The following is a 20694-nucleotide window of genomic DNA, read 5'->3' as shown; positions in this document are numbered from 1 at the left end:
AGGGCACCATAGCAACTTTGGTTTGTCTTAATCATGAAATATGTATAGAGCTAGGCTGGCAGATGGCATAACATTGTGGTACAGAGGGAAGATCACTGAGGATCTGTTATGCCAGGCCAAGGGGTTTAGCTTTATAAGGAATCTTTGGTATCTAGTGAAATTTTTAGCAGAAAACTTACATGACCACATATGAATCATATAATTACAATTTTTAATGCCATGTAGAGGAAAACAATACTGGATTTGAGGAAAACAATACTGGATTCTGGATAACTGATAATGTTGTTGAAAAATAATGATAGATTAACTTATAGGTTAAATGAGTGACAAGGAAGCCCAACATAATTTTATGAATGAGAGAAGGATTGGACAAACTGATTCTAAGTTTATTTTGAAACACAAGTGTATGAAACATGAACTGTTTCCAAGGAGGAGTATTAGGGAAGGGAAGTTTAGAGGTAGAAAAATACATTGCAAAGGTAAGCTAATCTAAATAACAACTTATTTACATTTGAATTGATAAATAGTTAATTGAGAACAAATGAGTAATTCCAGGTAGAATGTGCAGTTTGTTAAGTTGAATTATATAGAATTTTTCACAAATGACTTGACAATTCAAATGACCAGAAGAAGCACATAAAAAATTGCCAAGAAGATGGCAAGTCACACTTTGTCTCTTTGCACTCCAAAGAATTCACATAATTAAATAATTGAATAAATAAAGGATATACTTGCAACCTGAAGCAAACATGTTCAGGGGACATTTTGAAGGCAAGAATGTCTTTAAAGTTTTTAACAGGTTGAAAACCAATGGGCAGGGTGACATTCAAAGGGTGACATAAGAGGAGAAAAATCACATGCTGGGATATGTTTCAGAAAAGTTTGAAAAAGAAGTGGTAGTTGTCTGTTCAATGAGATCTTTGAGACAGGTAAGAGTTGAAGTGAAAAGGCATATAGAGCAAGAGGCGTGAACATAGACAAGGAGCTTAATTTAAGGTCAGAATGACACCTCCATATATGCCTTACACTCTCTGCTTTTACATAGAGAATTTGGGCAGGTCTCCATCTATTCAATAAATTAATTAACACATAGTTGAGGAAAGATATGGTTTCACTAAGTGTTAAAAGGAATGGAATCAGGTCTTTATGTATCTGTGAGAAAATTATTTTCATTGCAGAATTCTATACTGGGACAAGGTGTCATTCATTAAAAGGGAAAGAGAGAAGGAGAGTCTCAAACATGTACCTACTTCCATAACTAATCCAATCCCACTTCATAAAGCTATAACTTAATAAGTGGGTCTGCTACAAGATGTGTTAGAAGGAACAGCAATTAAGATAGACCTGGGGCAGGTCCAAAGAAAAATAAGTACTGATTAAAACAGGTGAGAGGTCTCTGGAGAAGAAAGTGTGTGTGTTAGTGGGAGGGAAGAAGGGGGGACGCCATGAACAGTTATGATCACAGCACTTAACTTTGTAATTTTGTTCATAGCAAATGTTTAACAGATGGGTTTTGATGATAAAAAATCAAACTTTCAAAAATCAGACTTAGTACTTTTAAGGATCCTTCAATATATGTTAGTTTATGCAATGTACTTATAAAAATTATAATGGTTAAGTACTTTCAACACTTCAGGTAGTCTGGAAAATATCCAGATGCACTATTATCTGAATTGGTAGAACATTGTAATTCACTCTTAGCTCTGGAAGATGTCCAACTAGTGGAGCTGAAATTATGCCATTTTCCAGTAGATTATTCTTTAGTTACTCTCCTTATATCAAAGGAGACATTTGGCATTTGCTTTTTAGGGATTGGCTAGCTTCACTTAGCATAATCTGCTCTAGTGCCATCCATTTCCCTGCAAATTCTATGATTTTGTCATTTTTTAATGCAGAGTAATACTCCATTGTGTATAAATGCCACATTTTTTTAATCCATTCGTCTATTGAAGGGCATCTGGGTTGGTTCCAAAGTCTTGCTATTGTGAATTGAGCTGCTATGAACATCGATGTAGCAGTGTCCCTGTAGCATGCTCTTTTTAGGTCTTTAGGGAATAGACCAAGAAGGGGAATAGCTGGGTCCAATGGTGGCTCCATTCCCAGCTTTCCAAGAACTCTCCATACTGCTTTCCAAATTGGCTGCACCAATTTGCAGTCCCACCAGCAATGTACAAGTGTACCCTTTTCCCCACATCCTCGCCAGCACTTGTTGTTATTTGACTTCATAATGGCTGCCAATTTTACTGGAGTGAGATGGTATCTTAACTCAAGCGTTTCATGGGTTGCTACCAGCATTGCTAACACTTGTTTATTTTTCAAGGTTTCGTTTTCTTTTGGGAGAGTTGGACTAATATGTTTCTCTCATTTATTAGATTCATCAAATGGCAGAATGTGTGTTTTTTTTTTCCACCAAGATTTCTAGTTCTATTTTATTGGCTTCATGCCAAAATCATGTACTTAGTGATTTCTATTGGAAGGCAAATGACAAGACAGAGTGCCAGTGCAGCTTTTTCTCCACTCAAATAAATGAGTATTTTGAATTGACTGGATCATCAGGCCAGAAAAACAGGATGGTGTGCCAATGCATGATGTAACTTTGATGGCCACTACATAAAGTATTATGCTGAAGTATTGTTTTCATCTTAACAGATTTCTTTCTCTTCTCTCCTCTGTTGACATCACCTGGCCAATGGTGCAATCAGCTAGTTTTCACATAGCCTTTTTGGAATGAAAATGATGAGAATATCCTGGGGAATGTTAAAAAGGTCATTGTGCAATTTATTTAAATGGCCTCCTTTTTTCTTCTAAAGCATTATTTTTACTATTATATATTTTTTTAACTTATTTTGTTTCACCAGCAAAGTTTTAAGAGTAATTGCTTATATAAAGGAGTTTTCAGGTCAGCTTTATCTTCCAGTGACAATGCTTATTATTATTTTGGCATTGAATGTCAAAAGAGCAGACATTGAGCATCAACTATACAACACTAGGCACTGTGCTTGATGGCTTTAACAATTCATAGTTGTTTATAGTTTGTACTCTACTACTTATAGCTTGTAGTATAAACCATATGTGATATGCTATAACTGGTCCTCTCATTATTTCCTACCAAAATTGGCCCAAGATTTCATAATATAGTATTTTCTTTTTATTTTAAAAAACATATTTTTTAAATTTTTAAAGTAAAGGATATTACAGAATTTTGTCAATGAGAAATAATTGTCATAGTCTATTTCCTGTTGCTATACCAGAATACCTAAGCCTGAATAATTTAAAAAGGAAAGTAATTTAAAAGGAAAGCCAAAGGTTTACTTTGGCTCATGGTTCTGGAGTTTATAGAACATGTGACTGGCATTTTCTCAGCTCCTGGTAAGAGAGGGCCTTACGCTGGTGCATCAAATCATGGTGGAGAAGAATAGGGAAGGGAGCACGTGTGGAAGGAATTCTTGAGAGAAACAAAGAGGAAGAAACTTTAATCAATTTCATTTTCCCAAGTACTAATTCATTGAATTTTCTTTTTGAACATTCTTTTATAATTTGATTTCCTTAATGTGTAAACTACTTCCTTAATTAAATTAAGCACATGAGAATTATGCTTGTTCTTTTATTTTTCAATTGCAAGATACAATAGAGATATTCTGTGTTACTGCATTGTCCTCATGAAAGTTAAAAAGACACACAATCAGCTCTCCATGCCCATGGGTACCACACCCACAGATCCAACCAAACTATACTGAGAAAAAGAGCAGACATTGAGCATCAACTATACAACCCTAGGCACTGTGCTTGATGGCTTTAACAATTCATACTTGTTTATAGTTTGTACTCTACTTCTTATAGCTTGTAATATAAACCATATATGATATGCTATAACTGGTCCTCTCATTATTTCCTACCAAAATTGGCCAAAGATTTCATAATATAGTATTTTCTTATATTCCCCTTAGTAACACATGTTCTTTGATTTTTCACAGCTAAATGAAGAGCAAGTTTAAGTACATATATCTAAAACATTTGCCAAATGTTTTAGATATATGTACTTAAAATTATATGTAAAACTATGTATGATCATAAGTGGCTGTTATATCATACCATAAGAATTTGGTACACACATGAACACACACACAGGCAGCTTCATTTTTAAAGACATGAAGGACAACAACTGCCTTCTGCTCTAAACTACTGTCTATGAGTGTTTAGTTGTTATGACTATTTAAGTACTATCTAGCTTACTGAAGATTGATATGATGAAACTTTTCTTTCTTTATAATTCCAATGAATATATATATGTATATATACATATTCACATATATATATATTAGATATATTAGATATATAATATATAAATATATTAGATATGAATATATATATATATATTCATATCTAATATATTTATATATATTTATACAAAACACCTAGGAAGTGAAGATTCTTTTTCTTTTTCAGTTAGAAATATTTTTGAGAATTATGAGATTTTATTATTTATAAATAATTAAGAGATAAAGAGAACATAGACAATGTAAGCAGTTATTGTAGAAAAAGCAATTTGGTAAAATTATAGAAATATAATATTGCCACTAAGAATGTAAGTGGTTGACATGTTTTAAGTTTTTTTTTTAAATTTGTTTATATAGTAATTCATTTATACTAATGCATTTTATAAAAATGTGTGAACATAACTAATAGAAGAGAGTTTGGATTTCACTATAGATTGAGCAGGTTGAACTTATTGATTGACTTATGAAGAAGAATTATCAGATTAATACCAAAAGATAAGTAGGAATGAATTTTGAATAAAAGATAAGCATGTGACTTACCTCTGTAAAACACAAAACTTTAAACTGAACTAGAGAATAATAATCATGATCTTTGGGGAATTGAGAAGAGTTGACAAGATGGTGCTAGGAATACAGGAATGAATAGACTACTGCTTAGATCCTCACCAAGGTTGCTCTCCTCTAAAAATATTTAGTAGCTGCAATCTAGGCAGTTTCCTCTCTGGTAATCTTCCGTATCAAACATAGAAAGTAGCTGTTTGATTAATAAAATCAATGCACAGAAAGTGCAATGGAAAAAGACACTTTAATTAGTGGAGATATGTATTATATGGAAATGGGAGGTTGCCAGATGGCAGCAATGGGAATATGATGGGTAATGTAGCCAAATGGAATGAACAACAAAGAGAGGGAATTGCTCTTATATCTGCACACATAATGTGTGAACATACTAAAAAGAGCTGCAAAATGAGGGTACTCTGTCCAGAACCTAAGACTTTTGAGGTATGAGACATCAAATCTACTGTTGAGGAAGCACCCAGAGAAACCTAGTCTTTGGTAAGGGATGCGTGTGGTAGGGTCAGAAGTCTTAGGGAAAGCAGAGACCAAGAGAAATAATTTTATAAAGAGATGAGGGCTTTGGGAGTTAATTGGAAATGCAGGAGTTTTGGGAAACACAGTGGAAAGAAAAATCCAGTAAAAAACATTCAACATCCTGGAGATGAAATAACAAGTGTGAGAGGTTGGAGAGTGGATAATTGCATTTGACCAGTGACAGAGGCTGAGATATTTGAGATGTTCATAATGTTAATTTTTGTACAGGTTATAGTAACTCTAATGTTATGTTAGTGTTATTCAGATAAAGATCCTAGAAAGGGTTAGGGGACTGGAAAAATTAGTATAACAGCAATCTTCACAGGCTTTGTTCAAAGATATCACTAAGAGTTTCTTTCACGTACCAGAACTTTCTACACTTCATACCTTAAGCATGATAGGACAGATAATATGAACAACATTCAGGGTAAGATTTTCATAAAGTGTTAATAGGGCTCTTAAGGTATTGATTTTAACATTGATGAGGATGAGGACATATTGAGCCTTCAATACATGTTAGCAGTAGGTCTTATTCTGAAGGCCCAATGTTTTTCATATTCTTTGTCAAGATGGCATACACACCCACCCCCACCCCGACACACACACATATATCTATCTATACATTAAGGTTTCGGGTGAATATTTACAAAGAGAAACAAAAGAATGCAATATTTCTTTAAAACAATAAAAAGGTTTATTGTGCTTTCATTATGAAATCCCATTTATCCTTTATCTTTCCATAAGTTGCTGCATGTCACCTATGGTGCCATTTTTTCAATGAGATCAAGTTTGTAGGCAGTAACATTGGTTTGGATGTGAGTTTATCAACTATGAGTGTACAACTTAGATGAAAAACTTTAAATATTAATTAATTAATTGTATTAACTAGTTGTTCAGTATGATGAGTAAAGTCACAGATATATCTCAGGAGCTACCCTTAGGCTTTTAAGAAGTGGTAACAATAGATAAACTAAATCATTTTTTTTTTTGCATAATCTGACCATCCACAGATGGGTGTATTTCATAAGGATGTCATTTCATTCCAAATCTGAAGTTATTAGATCTCAGCATTTAAGTCACATATATTAATTATAAGAGCTCAAGGGACATGGATTGGGTCTAGGTACTACATACACATTTTCATGTATTCATCAACATGATATTGTACTCATTAAGATGTTGTTTTTTCACTTAGATAATAAAAATATAGATTCATAATTTGTACTATTTGAAATTAGCTAGTGTTAAAATAGCTTGCTTATACTTCCTCCAAGGTTAGACTTTGGGATGCCTCCCAAATCTGAGATCACTATTGAATACATAATGCTAAAAGCCATAAGGAAGATTCATTGTATGATTAATTATGTGAGTATTTTATGTATAGCAGTTAGTATATAAATGTAAAACAAGTGCTATATACTGACGTTGTGTTGGTGGGAATAGAAGTGGGATAGAATATCGCTTCCAATCTAGGAATTATCCTGTTGCAATAGTTTGTGAAATTACATGGAAACAAAACATTTTTCTAGTAGACTACAAAAGGTCTTATATCCTTATTAACTTCCTCTGTGAAAATGTTTCCTGTGTGGTTATGTTTCTCTGGACAACATTTCTGATATAGCAAGGTTTTCTTAAAGAAATTGAGCGAATAACTGCTAACACATGTAATTTAGTAAATAATCTGAAATAATTTAAGATTTCATTTTAAAATAACCTACTTCCTTAAAAGAATATAGAAAATGTGAAAGGTCAACTTTATTAAGAATTGGCTCTCATTCTCCAGAACATTCCAGACTCCACTCTGAAATGTGATCATTGAGTGAGGGCTGCTGCTGGTAGGCTTATAATTTGTAGACTTTAGGCAGAGAATTTCAGATAGTTATTTTTTACTTCAAATAATTGGACCAAAAGGAGGTAAGTTTCCTGCTAGATTCGGAACTTTACATTAGGCAGCCATACCACACATAACTCACAGCCATTTTTTAAGAAATAAATATGAATGCAGAATTATGTTACTAAACTGAACATTCTAAATCTGTGGTGGATTTCTTTTCCTACATTATTAGTAAATTTTTTTTTCAAAAATTTTTTTCTCTATATTACTTTTAGTTAAAAAATGATGAAAATGATGATACAGTTTTTATTTATAAGTTCAATGGTCAAGAAATATTGGAGGGAATAACACCAAATGGAATTTTATGTGGGTTTGCCAAATACACAATAAATAAATAAAAATTAGCTGAGAGGAAAATAAAATTCTTAATGCTATAAAATACATTGCTGTGTTACAGCTTTCTGAATATTAAACTGTGTCATCTGTTGCCTTTAAAATCTCAGGACCCTCCATCTTACTTTAAAGAGGATCTATGACACTATGTACATTCCTACAAAGATGGATTTTTTTTACTCAATACAATTATTTTGTCCAAATTAAGATTGTTTAAATGAGTTAATGCTCATAAAAATCTATCATACTGAAAATGAAAGGTAGATTTGGTGATTTTATAAAAGTGAATTAACATTTGTACTGTTAGTTTACCGTTAGTATGCAAATATTAAAAATTCTAGAATTTTTTTTTACAAAAATATAGTTTCTAAGTCAAAATATCAATTTTGTACAGTGTTTTCTTTAACCTATTGTAGATAATTTCTCAAGCCATGTTGTCTTTATTAAAAGATATACCATTCTTTTGGTGAATTATACAACATGTACTTTTATTTCAAGATGTTTATGTGTATTTATTCCTATTTGTAAATTTAAGTTATTAGTTTGTTGTTTTAAACAAGGTGAAATAACAGCAGCAGAGAAATTTCATAAACATTTTTTATTAGAGCTTTATAGTTATACATAGTAGAGCAGTTCATCACAACAAATTCATACATGCATAGAAATTGATTTCAGCTCATGATCTCTCCCTATTCCCTCCTGCCCTCCCCCTCCTTTTGTCCTTCCTCTACTAGACTTCTTTCACTCATCTATTAATTTGTGTTTGATTGGGTCCTTATGTTATCCTATCCTTTCTTTTCCTTTTCCTTTATTTTATTCTAGCTTTTGCATATGAAAGAAAGCATTTGAACTTTGAGTTTCTTAGTTTGGCTAATTTTGCTTAGGATGATATTCTCCGTTTCCAACCATTTACTGGCAAATGCCACAATTTCATTTTTTAATGGCTCATTACAGATATATTCCTCTAGTATGGAGGTGGATACATTGCTGTAGTATGCCAATATTAGATCTTTGGAGAAAATACTAAGGAATGGGGTATCTGAGTCATATGGTGGTTCCATTCCTAGCTTTTTGAGGAATCTCCATAAGGTTCCCAGAGTGGTTGTATTAGTTAGCAGTCCCACCAACTCTGTACAAGCCTTCCATTTTCCCCACAACTCCATCAGCATTTATTGTTGTTTATATTCTTGATCATTGCTATTCTTACTAGAGTGAGATGAAATCTTAGTGTAATTTTGATTTGCACTTCCCTGATTGTTAGAAATGTTGAATATTTTTTCCTTTGGCTATTTGTGTTTTTGTTTTTGAGAAGTTTCTTTTTAGTTCTTTTGCCCATTTTTTGATTGGGTTATTTGTGCTTTGGTGTTTAGTGCTTTGCTTATTCTGGAATTAATCCTCTATTGGAGGAGTGATTGGCCAAGATTTTCTCTCAGTTTTAGGCTCACTGTTCATGCTCTTAATCACTTTCTTTCCTGTGCAGAAACTTTATAGTTTGATGGCATTCTACTTACAGATTCTTGATTTTTTTCTTGCACTTTGGGGGTCTTATTAACTCAGTGCCAGCACCTATATATGGAGTGTTGACCCTATATGTTCTTCTAGCAGGTGTAAAGTTTCTGTTCTAATTACTAAGGCTTTGATCCATTTTGATTTGAGTTTTGTGCAGGATGAGAGATAGGGGTCTAGTTTCATTTTTCTACGTAGAGCTATTGAATTTTCCCAACACATTTTGTTAAAAAGGCTGTCTTTTCTCCAAGATATGTGTTTGGCACCTTTGTAAAATATTAGATGACTATTAGTATGTGGATTTGTCTCTGTGTCTTCTAGTCTGTTCCATAAGTCTTCATATCTATTTTGATGCCAATACCATTGCTGGTTTTGTTACTATAGCTCTATAGTATAATTTCACAGTTGGTATTATGACACCTCTTGTTTTTCTTTTCTTGATTAGTGTCACTTTAGCTATTTTTGGTCTCTTATTCCTCCAAATTAATGTAAGAATTGTTTTGCCTAATTCTGTGAAGAATGTCATTAACATTTTGATGGGGATTGCATTGAATCTGTATATTGCTTTTGGTAGTAAGGCCAATTGAACAATATTGATTTTGCCTATCCAATAAAATTACAGATATTCCCACTTCTAAGGTCTTCTTCAATTTATTTCTTTAGTGTTCTGTAAGTTTCATTGTAGAGCTCTTTTACCTCCTTGGCTAGATTAACTCCCAAGTATCTAATTTTTTTGAGGTTATCACAAATGGGATAGTTTTTCTGATTTCTTTCTTGGCTGAATCACTGCTGAATATAGGAAAGCTATTAATTTATGGATGTTGATCTTGTGACTTCCATACACTTCAAAAGAGAAATACCACATTCTGATTCTATTTCTTATAACAACTAGAAAATGAGTAGATGTAAATGTATACCCAGATATATGTTCCCACCTTTAAAATTTCAAAGGAAGATCTTGATTTGTCATGTTCATTGTGCTTTCTGAAATAGTCTGACCTACTTTGATAGCTTTTTATGAAAATTTGATAAAAATATAGGTATAAGATTGTTATAAGTACAAATGTTTTTAAGGCAACTCCACATTACTTTTAACTTAAACATCACTGTCCATCTTCAATATAGAAGTGTTTTCATACATAGCTGTTAAGTTAACTGCAGATTATTCTCTCACTTTATATTTTTCAGTTAAACTCTTTGCTTATAGTTTTCAGTCCTTGAATATTTTTTTTTGTCTTTCAACAAATTGAATAACTTATGTTTTAAAGTATCTTTACTAACATGAGAAGAAAAATAGTAAATAAAAACTGTTGGAAAAAGAAGTTTTCTTGAAAGCATCAATTTCTTATCCTTTTTATTCCTGGTGAAAAATTAACAGTTTATTATAATATTCATAAGTCAGAGTATCAAACATTGGAAAACACAAACAAATATAATCTCTATTTCTGAAAATCTTTTCCTTAATTTTTTAAATCAATACTTATGCTACACCATATCAATCCTTCTGATATTGGTAGTATGCTTGTTTAAAAAAATTAAGAGTTAATTTTATGTTCTGTTCAACAGATATTCCACATGACATATGATCTCGCCAGTGCAGTGGTGAGAATATTTAATCTCATCGGCATGATGCTGCTCTTGTGTCACTGGGATGGCTGTCTTCAATTCTTGGTACCACTTCTTCAGGATTTCCCACCAGATTGTTGGGTGTCTCTAAATAAAATGGTTGTAAGTAATTTGTATTATTTTACACTTTGCCTTTTCAGTGTTTTGCCAAAAAAGTATTTTTGTGAGAATGATCTGACTTCTCTCTCTTCATAAATATTTAGAGGAAATTTGGTTTTGCTTCCATGGATATGTAGTAAGATGAAATAGATTTTTTTTCTCTATCTAAATTTAATTTTCATGTTCCTGGGAAAGTATATATTACAACATATTTTAAAATATTTTGCTCTACTTACATGGAGACATTTTATTTCAAAATAAAAACACATGCAAATAATCACGATACAATATTCCTTTAAAAATGCCTATAGCTTAGAATAATTCTTTCATGTTTTTGTTTGATTTTTAGCATTTATTATTTTTAAGCCACAATTGTAGGGATTGTAAAACACACAAAGACTTATACCTAGAGGTAAAAGAGATATGCATAAATCTTAATGCTGTTTCAAATAACACTTTTTGCTAGGGAAAACTTTATGGAAATAGTAAGTTTTAATTTTAATTCTAAAAGACAGATATAAAACTTGTCAATAGAAATCTTATTTCCATAGCTAAACTATCTATATTCACATTTAATTTTATGAGCATATATTTTGAATTGAGAACTTATATTCACATGAATCTCTCCTTCATTTCATTCGTATCTGCTTACTTCCTCACAGAGACCTTCCCTATCATGGTAATATGTATATCACTCAAGTAGTTTATATTCTGCCATAAAAGCATTTAGCAAGACTCTTGCACATATTCTCTCTCTCTCTCTTTCTCCCTCCTTCCCTCCCTCCCTGCTTGCCTCCCTCCCTCCTTCCCTATCCTTTGTTATTTATGTTTTTTTGTGTGTTCCTCACACCACAGTTAGTACAAAAAAATGTTTTCTTATATCATTCATCTACAGTGCTGCTCTTAATTGATTTGGGGCTATTCTAACAAAATATCATGGTCTGTGCTATTTACAAAAAATAAAAATTTATTTCTCACATGTCTAGGTCCAAGATGAAGGCATTGCAAACTTTGCCTCTGTTTCTGAAATTATGCCTTTATATATGCATTCCCTGTTGTTCACACAGCAGAAGGTGGAAGCATGAAAAACTACTCTTGCAAACCCTCTTCATAAGGGCAATTAATTCACTCCTGAGGAAAAATACCTCCATGACCCCAACAGCTTCTGTTAGGCTTCATCTCCTACCTTTATTGAATTGGGGATTAAATTTCCAAAACATGAGTTGTGGGACACACATGTAAATCACAAAGCAAGTAGCCAGAAAAGTACCTATGATATAAATTTGATAACCTAGTGCTTCATCATCAAAACTCTGAGAAATGTTCTTTAGTGGGGGAGACTGCATGACTGAAGAATAAAACAAGGAGTTGATGAGCTCACTTTTCCAATATGTGGTGTCTCTATGATGATACATCTGCCACTTTATTATCTTTGAAGAAGCAAAACATATGGTAAAGGCAGTAATAAAGATATTTTGGGGGAGAGGAAAAGGTAATGGCTCTATAATCTAGCTTCTGACTGAGTGCATAGTATAAAAACACAAGCACTGCTGCCAAAAGATGATTCATCATTGGCATCAACAATATTTAATTTGGCAAATAATTATTATTTTAAATTTTCCTTAGGCATCTTTCAGAAAAATACCAATTATCATTATTGAAAGAGTAAAAGAAATATTTTTTGTGTATCTATAAAGTTTATTTAATTATATAATTCTAATACATGGCAACATATTAGTTGTTAGAGTTAAGCACATTTATTGAAGAATTTTAATGTCTTAATGGCTTTTCTCTAAATACATCTGCATGTATTCACGAGTGTATATGTGCATGTGATGTGCATCATCTAATGTTGCCAAACCTCAAAACTTTGTTCTACCTTAATGTTGTGTGATATAAACACCTTACTTGAAGTTATAATTCACTTTAATTTGGTCTCTCTTTTTCTTTTTTTTTCTATAAGGTTTTAGTTTTACAATTTTGAAATTAGCTTTTATTATCTTTCACATTTTTAAAATATTATTTCCATTTGTATCTCTAACATAAAGGGCAGAAAATAGTTAAGTATCAGATATTTTATACATTGTGGATATCAGTAATGTGAATGAAATAACAGTCAATAATACAACAATTTTTGTATAAGATAATCTTGATGGTGTCATCATATCTCATAATATTTTCCATTTTAAAGTTTCAGATTTCTAGGAAACCTTCTGCAACAACAATAATAAAAAGTGTATTTACACAGAGTTATAATAGAGCAGTAAAAATCTAATGTAAGAAAAAAATATCCTGCATTTATTTAATGCTTTTACTGTATACAAAACACTGTGCTGTAAAATATGCTCTTATCAAATGTTCATAGCAGTGTAATGAGCCAAGCCTGTTATCTTGATTTCATAGTTCAGAAAACTGAAACTAATAGAATAAGATCTACTCCATGTTTGTATAAATATGTCAAAATATACTCTACTATCAGGTATATCAAAAAAGAACAAATAAAATAAACAAACATCTTCCAGTAGAGCAATATTCAATTTCAGTTGTGTTAAAATGAGGATATAATTCAGTATGCTTATCTCTGTTCTTCAGAAATATATTTTTGTCCTTTAAATATTTTCTCACCTCATTATCTATTCATTTTTAAGAGATTATTTTTAAATAAAATGATAATACTCGAGTGTAAAATGATATTTCAAATGATATATGCTACCATCTCCCCAGTGCTTTAGAATTAGAAGTAAGGCATCATTACCCTATAAAAGGATAACTACATTTTATCTAGCACTTTTGTAATACCTCCTTCAACTCGGTTATCAATTCATAAGGGAAAAGAAAAAAAAAGAAGTTAGGCTTATGTCTGTAATCATTAAATATCAGCCAAATCAAACTAAAGATTTCTTAGTCTCCAAATTTTATGGAAGACATTCTTCTAAGGGCAACTTTCATTTAACCCATCAATGTCATTATTTCTCCATAATCTTTTCATCTTATTTGGAGATCAGAACTTTCTACCGATAGCTCTTTCAAAAAGTATGAAAAATAGACATTTACATAGATTTGTATACAATGAACCATGTTACCTTGGAAACCTATAAATGATAGATCCAGCTATAATTTACTTAAGAATATTGATGAAAATGGCATGTTCTAAGGTTTTCTAGTGTATTTCTTTATCATTCAACTTGTGTCATGATTCATTGTGTGAACACATTTATATCCATGGTTTTTTAATGGTCTGTAAGGAATTAAATGACCACAAATTTGAAGAAACAAAAAAGAAGATAGACACATTATTTTAGAGAAGAATGAAAAATTGGATAGAAACAGGAGCTAGAAATCAAGAAGCTAATACTATGAAGCCAGACTGCCTTTTCTCCTCCAGGCTGTGCTCCTACTTTGAGGCCATTCACCAAGGTCACTAGGTGATGTGAAGCTTTCTAATTCTTCTGAAGGATACAAAACTTATGCCCTTTGTCACAATCATTTATTGTTTAAGGTTCTAATACTGTTTCATTTGCAGAGCTATATTCTTAAGATTTTTTATGTATTACTCACTTATAAAGTAAATAAGTGTTTTGGCATAATTCTATCAACTTTTTAGAATAATCCATTACAGTTATTCCTATAACAGTTATAAATGTTGTGAGGTATCTCATTTTTGGTATACTCAGATATTATTATTTGATTCTTTATACATCTGAAGGTTTTATAGTATCCATTTACATCCATGTGCAGCAAAATGAATTAAGTGTCTAACAAAGTACTGAATAACTATAATCATGAATACCTTTAAAAAGTACTTTTATATGTAATAATTAATATCATGAATATATTATGAATTAAGGAAAGATACAATCCAAATATCTTTCAAGATTCAAGCAGAAAGTTGGTGACAGAACCACAGCTAAGGCCACAGTTTCCTTACTTGTCCTCTGCTCTAGCTTCCATGAACAAGAAATCATATATTGACATATTAAGGTTCAAGTGATTGGTAAAGGAGAAGTTTTCTCTTTTGTTGTTTTTCATTTTTAAATAGGCATTGTCCTTATCCAGTTGTTAAGTTAGCTACTGAAATGCAGAAATAATGCAGAGGTTAACAAAACCTCTCTTGAATAATTTAAAAGATAATCATAATTGAAACTTACATCTCGGATTTTCAACATTCTAGGGCATAGTTAGGGTAGAATGGTAAAAATTCTAAGGTAAAACATTGTTGAGCTAGTATTTATGATTGAAATGGTATTTTCAAAGGTATGTTGACATAAGTGAATGAAACTATGTATCAGGTAGGTGCATTATCTATATGAAAACGCAGCATGCTGGAGAACGAAATTAAGAAGGTTGGAGAAAACATTAATAAAGCAGTATTATTATAGGATACTAGAGGTTGTCGAGGTGGCAAAATGGAGGAGGTCTGTGGAACAACACAGAACAGGAAAAGGTATCATTGGTGGCAACTGGACATTTAAATTTCCTTAAAGCAAAATACTGTCGAGTCTTTGTTTGCCTATTCATGAATGAAAGCCTGATAGGGATTGTGCATGGTGTAAACCCGGCCACACAGGAGACTAAAGCAGAAAAATTGCAAATTCAAGGCTACCTTGGCAAGTTAGCCAGACCCTGTCTTAAAATAAAATAAATAAGGGACTGGGGACATAGTTTGGAAATAGAGCCCTTGCCTAGTATGTGTTAGGCCCTGGATTTAATCCCCAGCACACTGAAAAGAAGAAGCAGGACAGAAATGATGAGTATGAGGGTCAACTCCAACCAAAATTAAAGAATTTATTTGTTAGAGTTAAGTGATTAGAATCTGAAAAGAAGCATTTAAGTAATGTTTAAGTGGTACTGTGAGGTGGTTAATTACCATCATATCTTAGAATTAGATTTCTTACATTCATCTTCTGGTTCTCTGATACTTATAAGCCTTGTGACCTTGAACAAGTGATTTAGTGTCTACTTGTGCCTTAGTTTCTCCATCTACAATGTGGACATGATGATTATGTTTATATTACAGAAGTTTAAGCTAAATAAAAGAGCTTGAACATGTGAAGTACATGGAAAAGATTTCATTACATTTTTCAGCTTAGTATATGGCAGTCATTATTTAACTTTACAGTTGTATGTGAGCTACAATTGATATTTCTTGTCTATAAATTAGTACATAATTCTTCTATTAAAATAATAATTTGAGGTAGATGAAAATAGAAGTATATATACTATATACATAGAAAAAAGAAGAGAGTAAATGCACAGAAAGGAAAAAAGTTTATAAGAAATAAAACCTGGCTAAAGAAAGAGAATTTGAATGTTAAATTTCACTTGTATTTCATTATCACCTAAAGAATATTAAATAGAAGGTCTGAACCCATAAAAGTAGCTGCAAGGAATATTTAGAAGGAGAAACATACTAGTATATGAATAGTAATAGTTGGAGGAAGGATCAGACATTGCATAAACCTCCTTTGGGATCTGTAGAAAAATAATAAATGACATAATGTAAGTGGAATACTTTTTGTCTTATTTAACATTGTCTCCTGTCAGGGTGAAATATATTAAACTGAATAAGCTAGAATAGATTTTCAATAAATTGAACCCTAAGTCAATATATGGGTTTTGCAAATGAGCTCATTCCTCTGTCTCATATGAATTGCACCTTGAAATGGTGATATGTTAAAGAAGAAATGGTGTAGTGATTACATAGAATCTTTCATAAACCATGAAAATGGTGGAACACATGTTTTTCCGTGGAATATGAAAGTGATATATGAATTTACATAAAACTAATGAAGAAAGATACTGCAGATTACAACTTGAGATGTTTGATATTAATTTCAAAGATATTATTTAAATTTTAGGAATAATAGTTATTATTTAACTTTAAGGATGAAAGTCAAAAGTTGCATAGTTTCACAATTGAGTCCACAAAAATTGATGTCATCCCATTGAGTTCCATCTGTTTATGTGATTATTTTTGTTACAGTCAAGTTAATGAATTGAAACTATGTTTCCTAATAATGATTATCTCTTTATTTAGATATAAAAGAGATAATAGATAAATTAACCCATTCTCTAAGAATCTTTTAATTCTAAAAGTGTATTTATTTGGAATGTCCTAACACTTGAGGTGAGGGGAAGGGAGAATCTGTATTACATAAACAACCAATCAACAAAATACCAGTGACCCACTTTACATTATTAAAAAAAACTGACCTTATATTCTAAATGGCTCTTTTTTTCCACTTTACACCCCTATGATTTGATGCAGACACCCTCAAATGGCAAGAGAAATGTGGAAAGTATCTGAGAGTTACTCCAAAAATATTTCTTGCCAAATAATTAATATAGGTTTAGCCCCATCTAGTGTACTTCCTGGTAGCATATGACAGTTAAAAATATTACGATGATCCAAAAATGGATCCAAATGGCAATTTAATGTAGTTTATCATATTCCACTTAGCATAATGGGAAAGAAAAATATTTCAAATTTTGAAAATAAAATTCTCATATTATGATAAAGATCAAGACAAATCAGAAAACTTCATTTATTAAAAATATTACTTTCTTTTTTTATATATAAGTATATATGCATATCTCTATACAAATATATAAAGTCAAAGATTTAAAAAATTCTATAAGCACATGCCAAACTAAGACAATCAAGTCAAATAAGATTTTGACAAAGTTAAAAACAGTCAGGTAAATCAAAGGATATTACTCAGATACTGTCTGATCTAACCAAACTGACTTCAAAATGGATAGCCAAGCCAGGTGAGATGGAGCATGTCTGTAATCCCAACAGCTAGGGAGGTTAAGGCAGAAGGATAGCAAGTGTGAGATCAGCTTAGCAACTTATCAAGAACTTCAGCAATTCAGTGAGTCCCTCTCTCAAAATAAAAAATAAAAAGGGCTGGGTATTCAGCTCTGTGGTAATGTACTCCTGGGTTCATTCCCCAGTACAAAAAAAAGCCAATTTTCATGCTGACAGGAATCAGTCTAGTAATATAGATGTATAATTAGATGAAGTCTAAGACAAAAATATACACTACTAAGGCACACTTTTACTGTCCAAGGGACACAGCCTCTTCTCACTTTTAGCTGATAATTATCATGTAAAGATTTATGTCTAATCTTGCCTGTAGTTATCAAAGAAAACTAGACATGAAAGTTTGTATTGAAAATGCCATATGTTGAGATATGTATGCATATGTATACACACATATACATACTTTTATATATGGACAAATATATGCACATACAGCCATTCACAACATGTAGTCAAGGACAGATGACATACATGATACCATGTACTTGTGGTGATGCTCATGCAAACAACCTTGCTGTGCTGCCAGTCATATGAAAGTATAGCACAGTTTATACATTATGTAAGATTTAATATTAAATAACTATGTTACCAGTTTATGTATTTGCATATAATACTTTTTTAGGGTGTTTTCCTTCTACTTTTAAAGAATGAGATTTACTGTAAAAGAGCATTATGTGTTTTTCCAGCAGCCTCATTTATCTCAATTTTACAATTCTTCTTGACTGCATCAAGAGGTTACATTCAGTGAATGACCTTCACGGTCTAGGTTTTGTAAGAACACTATGATATTTTCCCAGTGAGTAAATCTAATAGCAATACATTTCTCAGAATGCTTAATAGTCATTAAGTGATGCATGGCTAAAATATTACCCAACCAAATCAGTGAGACCCTGTCTCGAAATAAAATACAAAATAAGGCTGGGGATGTGGTTCAGTTCTTGAGTGCCTCTGAGTTCAATTTCCGATACTGAAAAAAGAAAAGAACAAAAACAAACAAAGTAATTGCAGAAAATGAGAAAAGTATATTAGTTTACATTAACAGTTCAGCAGGACTTATCAATTTCATTGAATTAATTCGAATTTCTTTTTACATGAATTTAACTATGTTGGCTGCTTATTTCAATAATAATATGTTATCAATCAGCTATGACTGAAAGAACAGATCCAGATAATATGCATGAATTACAAAGACAAGGCAGACAATACTTGTTTGGAAAATGCTTTATTGCTGCAAGAGAAATATAATGTATTTGCATTTAAGTTTTAAGGTTACTAAAAAACAACAAATATTCACTATATAGAATCTGTTTAGCTGTAAACTTTTCTCAATGTAATACTTATTGCTGAGAAACTTCTGATGAGTAATCTCCTAATTAATAAATGAAGATCTAGATATCTACTGCATCTATAGCCATAGCAGATAGTTACATGCCTTAGGGGACCTGGAATTGAAACCTTCTATTCTCAATATTTAAGGTTCAAACTAGCTTTATAAATCCTTGAGTATGTGGCATCATCTTCATGTCAGTGATAAAATCAAAATGTATCTACTATCTTAAATTTACCTTAAGAGACCTATTCTTCAGTTTTAATATGTATTGTCCAGAGTGGACTAAAAAAATTTTAGGAGAACTGAACATGGTGGTACAGGAGTATAATCCCAGTGACTCAGGAGGCTGAAGCAGGAGGATCACAAGTTCAAGGCCAACCTCAGCAGTTTAGTAAGGTCCTGGGTTGGGTAACCTAGTGAAACCTTGCCTCTTTCCCCCCCAAAAAGGGTGCCACTGGGTTTAGTCCCCAGTATCCCCCCCAAAAAATATCTATATGTATGTATACACACAGACACACACGTATTTAGGAGAGTATTGCAAATGCAACAATGTATGTATAATAGTCTATCCCATACCACGAGATCAATCTGTATCCCCTTATTTGCATGAGGTTAGGAGGCATTAAATACTATTTATCTATCTGACATCTATCACCTTATTGATTGATTGATTGATTGATTGACTGAGTAACTGTTCTTATAACCTCTGATCGAGTTGAAAAGCAGATTGACAGAACAAAGTCTTGCCATGATGTTTTGTGTCAGAAGACACAAATCCTACTAAGAAATCTAGAGCAGGAAAACAGAATACTGTGACCTGGGTCTACCAGGTATATTTAAGATAGAATAGTTCTTAGATACCATCTCTGTAGAAGTGACTTTTGATCAAAGAACTCAAGGAAATTAAGGAAGGAGTTATGTAAATATATGGAAGAGGAGTAGACTAGGAGGAAGAAGCAGCACGTGCAAGCTGGCTGTGGTGGCTGGAGTGGAATGAATGAGAAGAAAAGAAGGATGTTGCAAAGATACCCAGGGAGTCAGCCCAATGAAGAAGGGTCTTATAAACCATGGGGTGATTTGGAGTGCTGTTCTCTATAAAATGGAAAGCGAAATGAGATCCAGTTGCCCCTATTGTGAGAACCCGTCCCAGGGCCAAATACAGAGGAAGCTGTGCTGCCTTCCTATTTCACAGAAGGATCTACAACTTCAGGTACTGAGGCACAGGTGTGTGAACAAGTGTTTAAATCAGTCCATAACAAGTAGGTGACATGGGCAGGCAGTGTCAGCAATGCAGGCTTGTGGCAGCCAGGACGGAGCAGCACACACAGAATAGGATAGCAAGTTTCATCTGAACTACCGAGATGCAGCAATGAGGACAGCAGCTCCCTTCATCCTGGTGGCGAGTAAAGAACATCCTGGCTCTAGTGGACAGGACTCCTTTGAAAATACATGATGTATTAACTAGTGTTGGAAGGTAGCACCAAGAAGGCTGTGAGTTTCTATGGTCATAAAGGTGAAGGCTGCTAATAATTAATTTAGGTATAATTATTAAGTAGGCATTCAGGGCTGGTGGGGGAAGCTCAGTGGTAGAAGGTTTGCCTAGCACATGTGAGGCTCTGGGTTTGATCCTCAGCACCACATAAAAATAAATAAATAAGTAAAGGTATTGTGTCCATTAACAACTATTTTTTAAAAGTGGGCATTCAAAAAT

The 20694-nt window shown here is 32.5% G+C and overlaps 1 protein-coding gene across 1 annotated transcript in view; it reads left to right on the top strand.

The window, feature by feature from the left end:
• Positions 1–20694, top strand: part of Hcn1 (hyperpolarization activated cyclic nucleotide gated potassium channel 1) — a 355144-nt gene that overhangs the window by 192826 nt on the left and 141624 nt on the right. The window contains exon 3 of the mRNA XM_046456309.2: positions 10669–10830. Coding sequence (XP_046312265.1) covers positions 10669–10830 — 162 coding nt within the window. The remainder of the gene's footprint in view (positions 1–10668; positions 10831–20694) is intronic.

The sequence above is a fragment of the Marmota monax genome, unplaced genomic scaffold (genome assembly GCF_021218885.2).
Source record: "Marmota monax isolate L192 unplaced genomic scaffold, Marmota_monax_Labrador192_F-V1.1 WCK01_AAM20220418_F8-fsc00037, whole genome shotgun sequence".
Taxonomy (NCBI): Eukaryota; Metazoa; Chordata; class Mammalia; order Rodentia; family Sciuridae; genus Marmota; species Marmota monax.
This window is presented reverse-complemented; position numbering and strand designations above follow the sequence as displayed.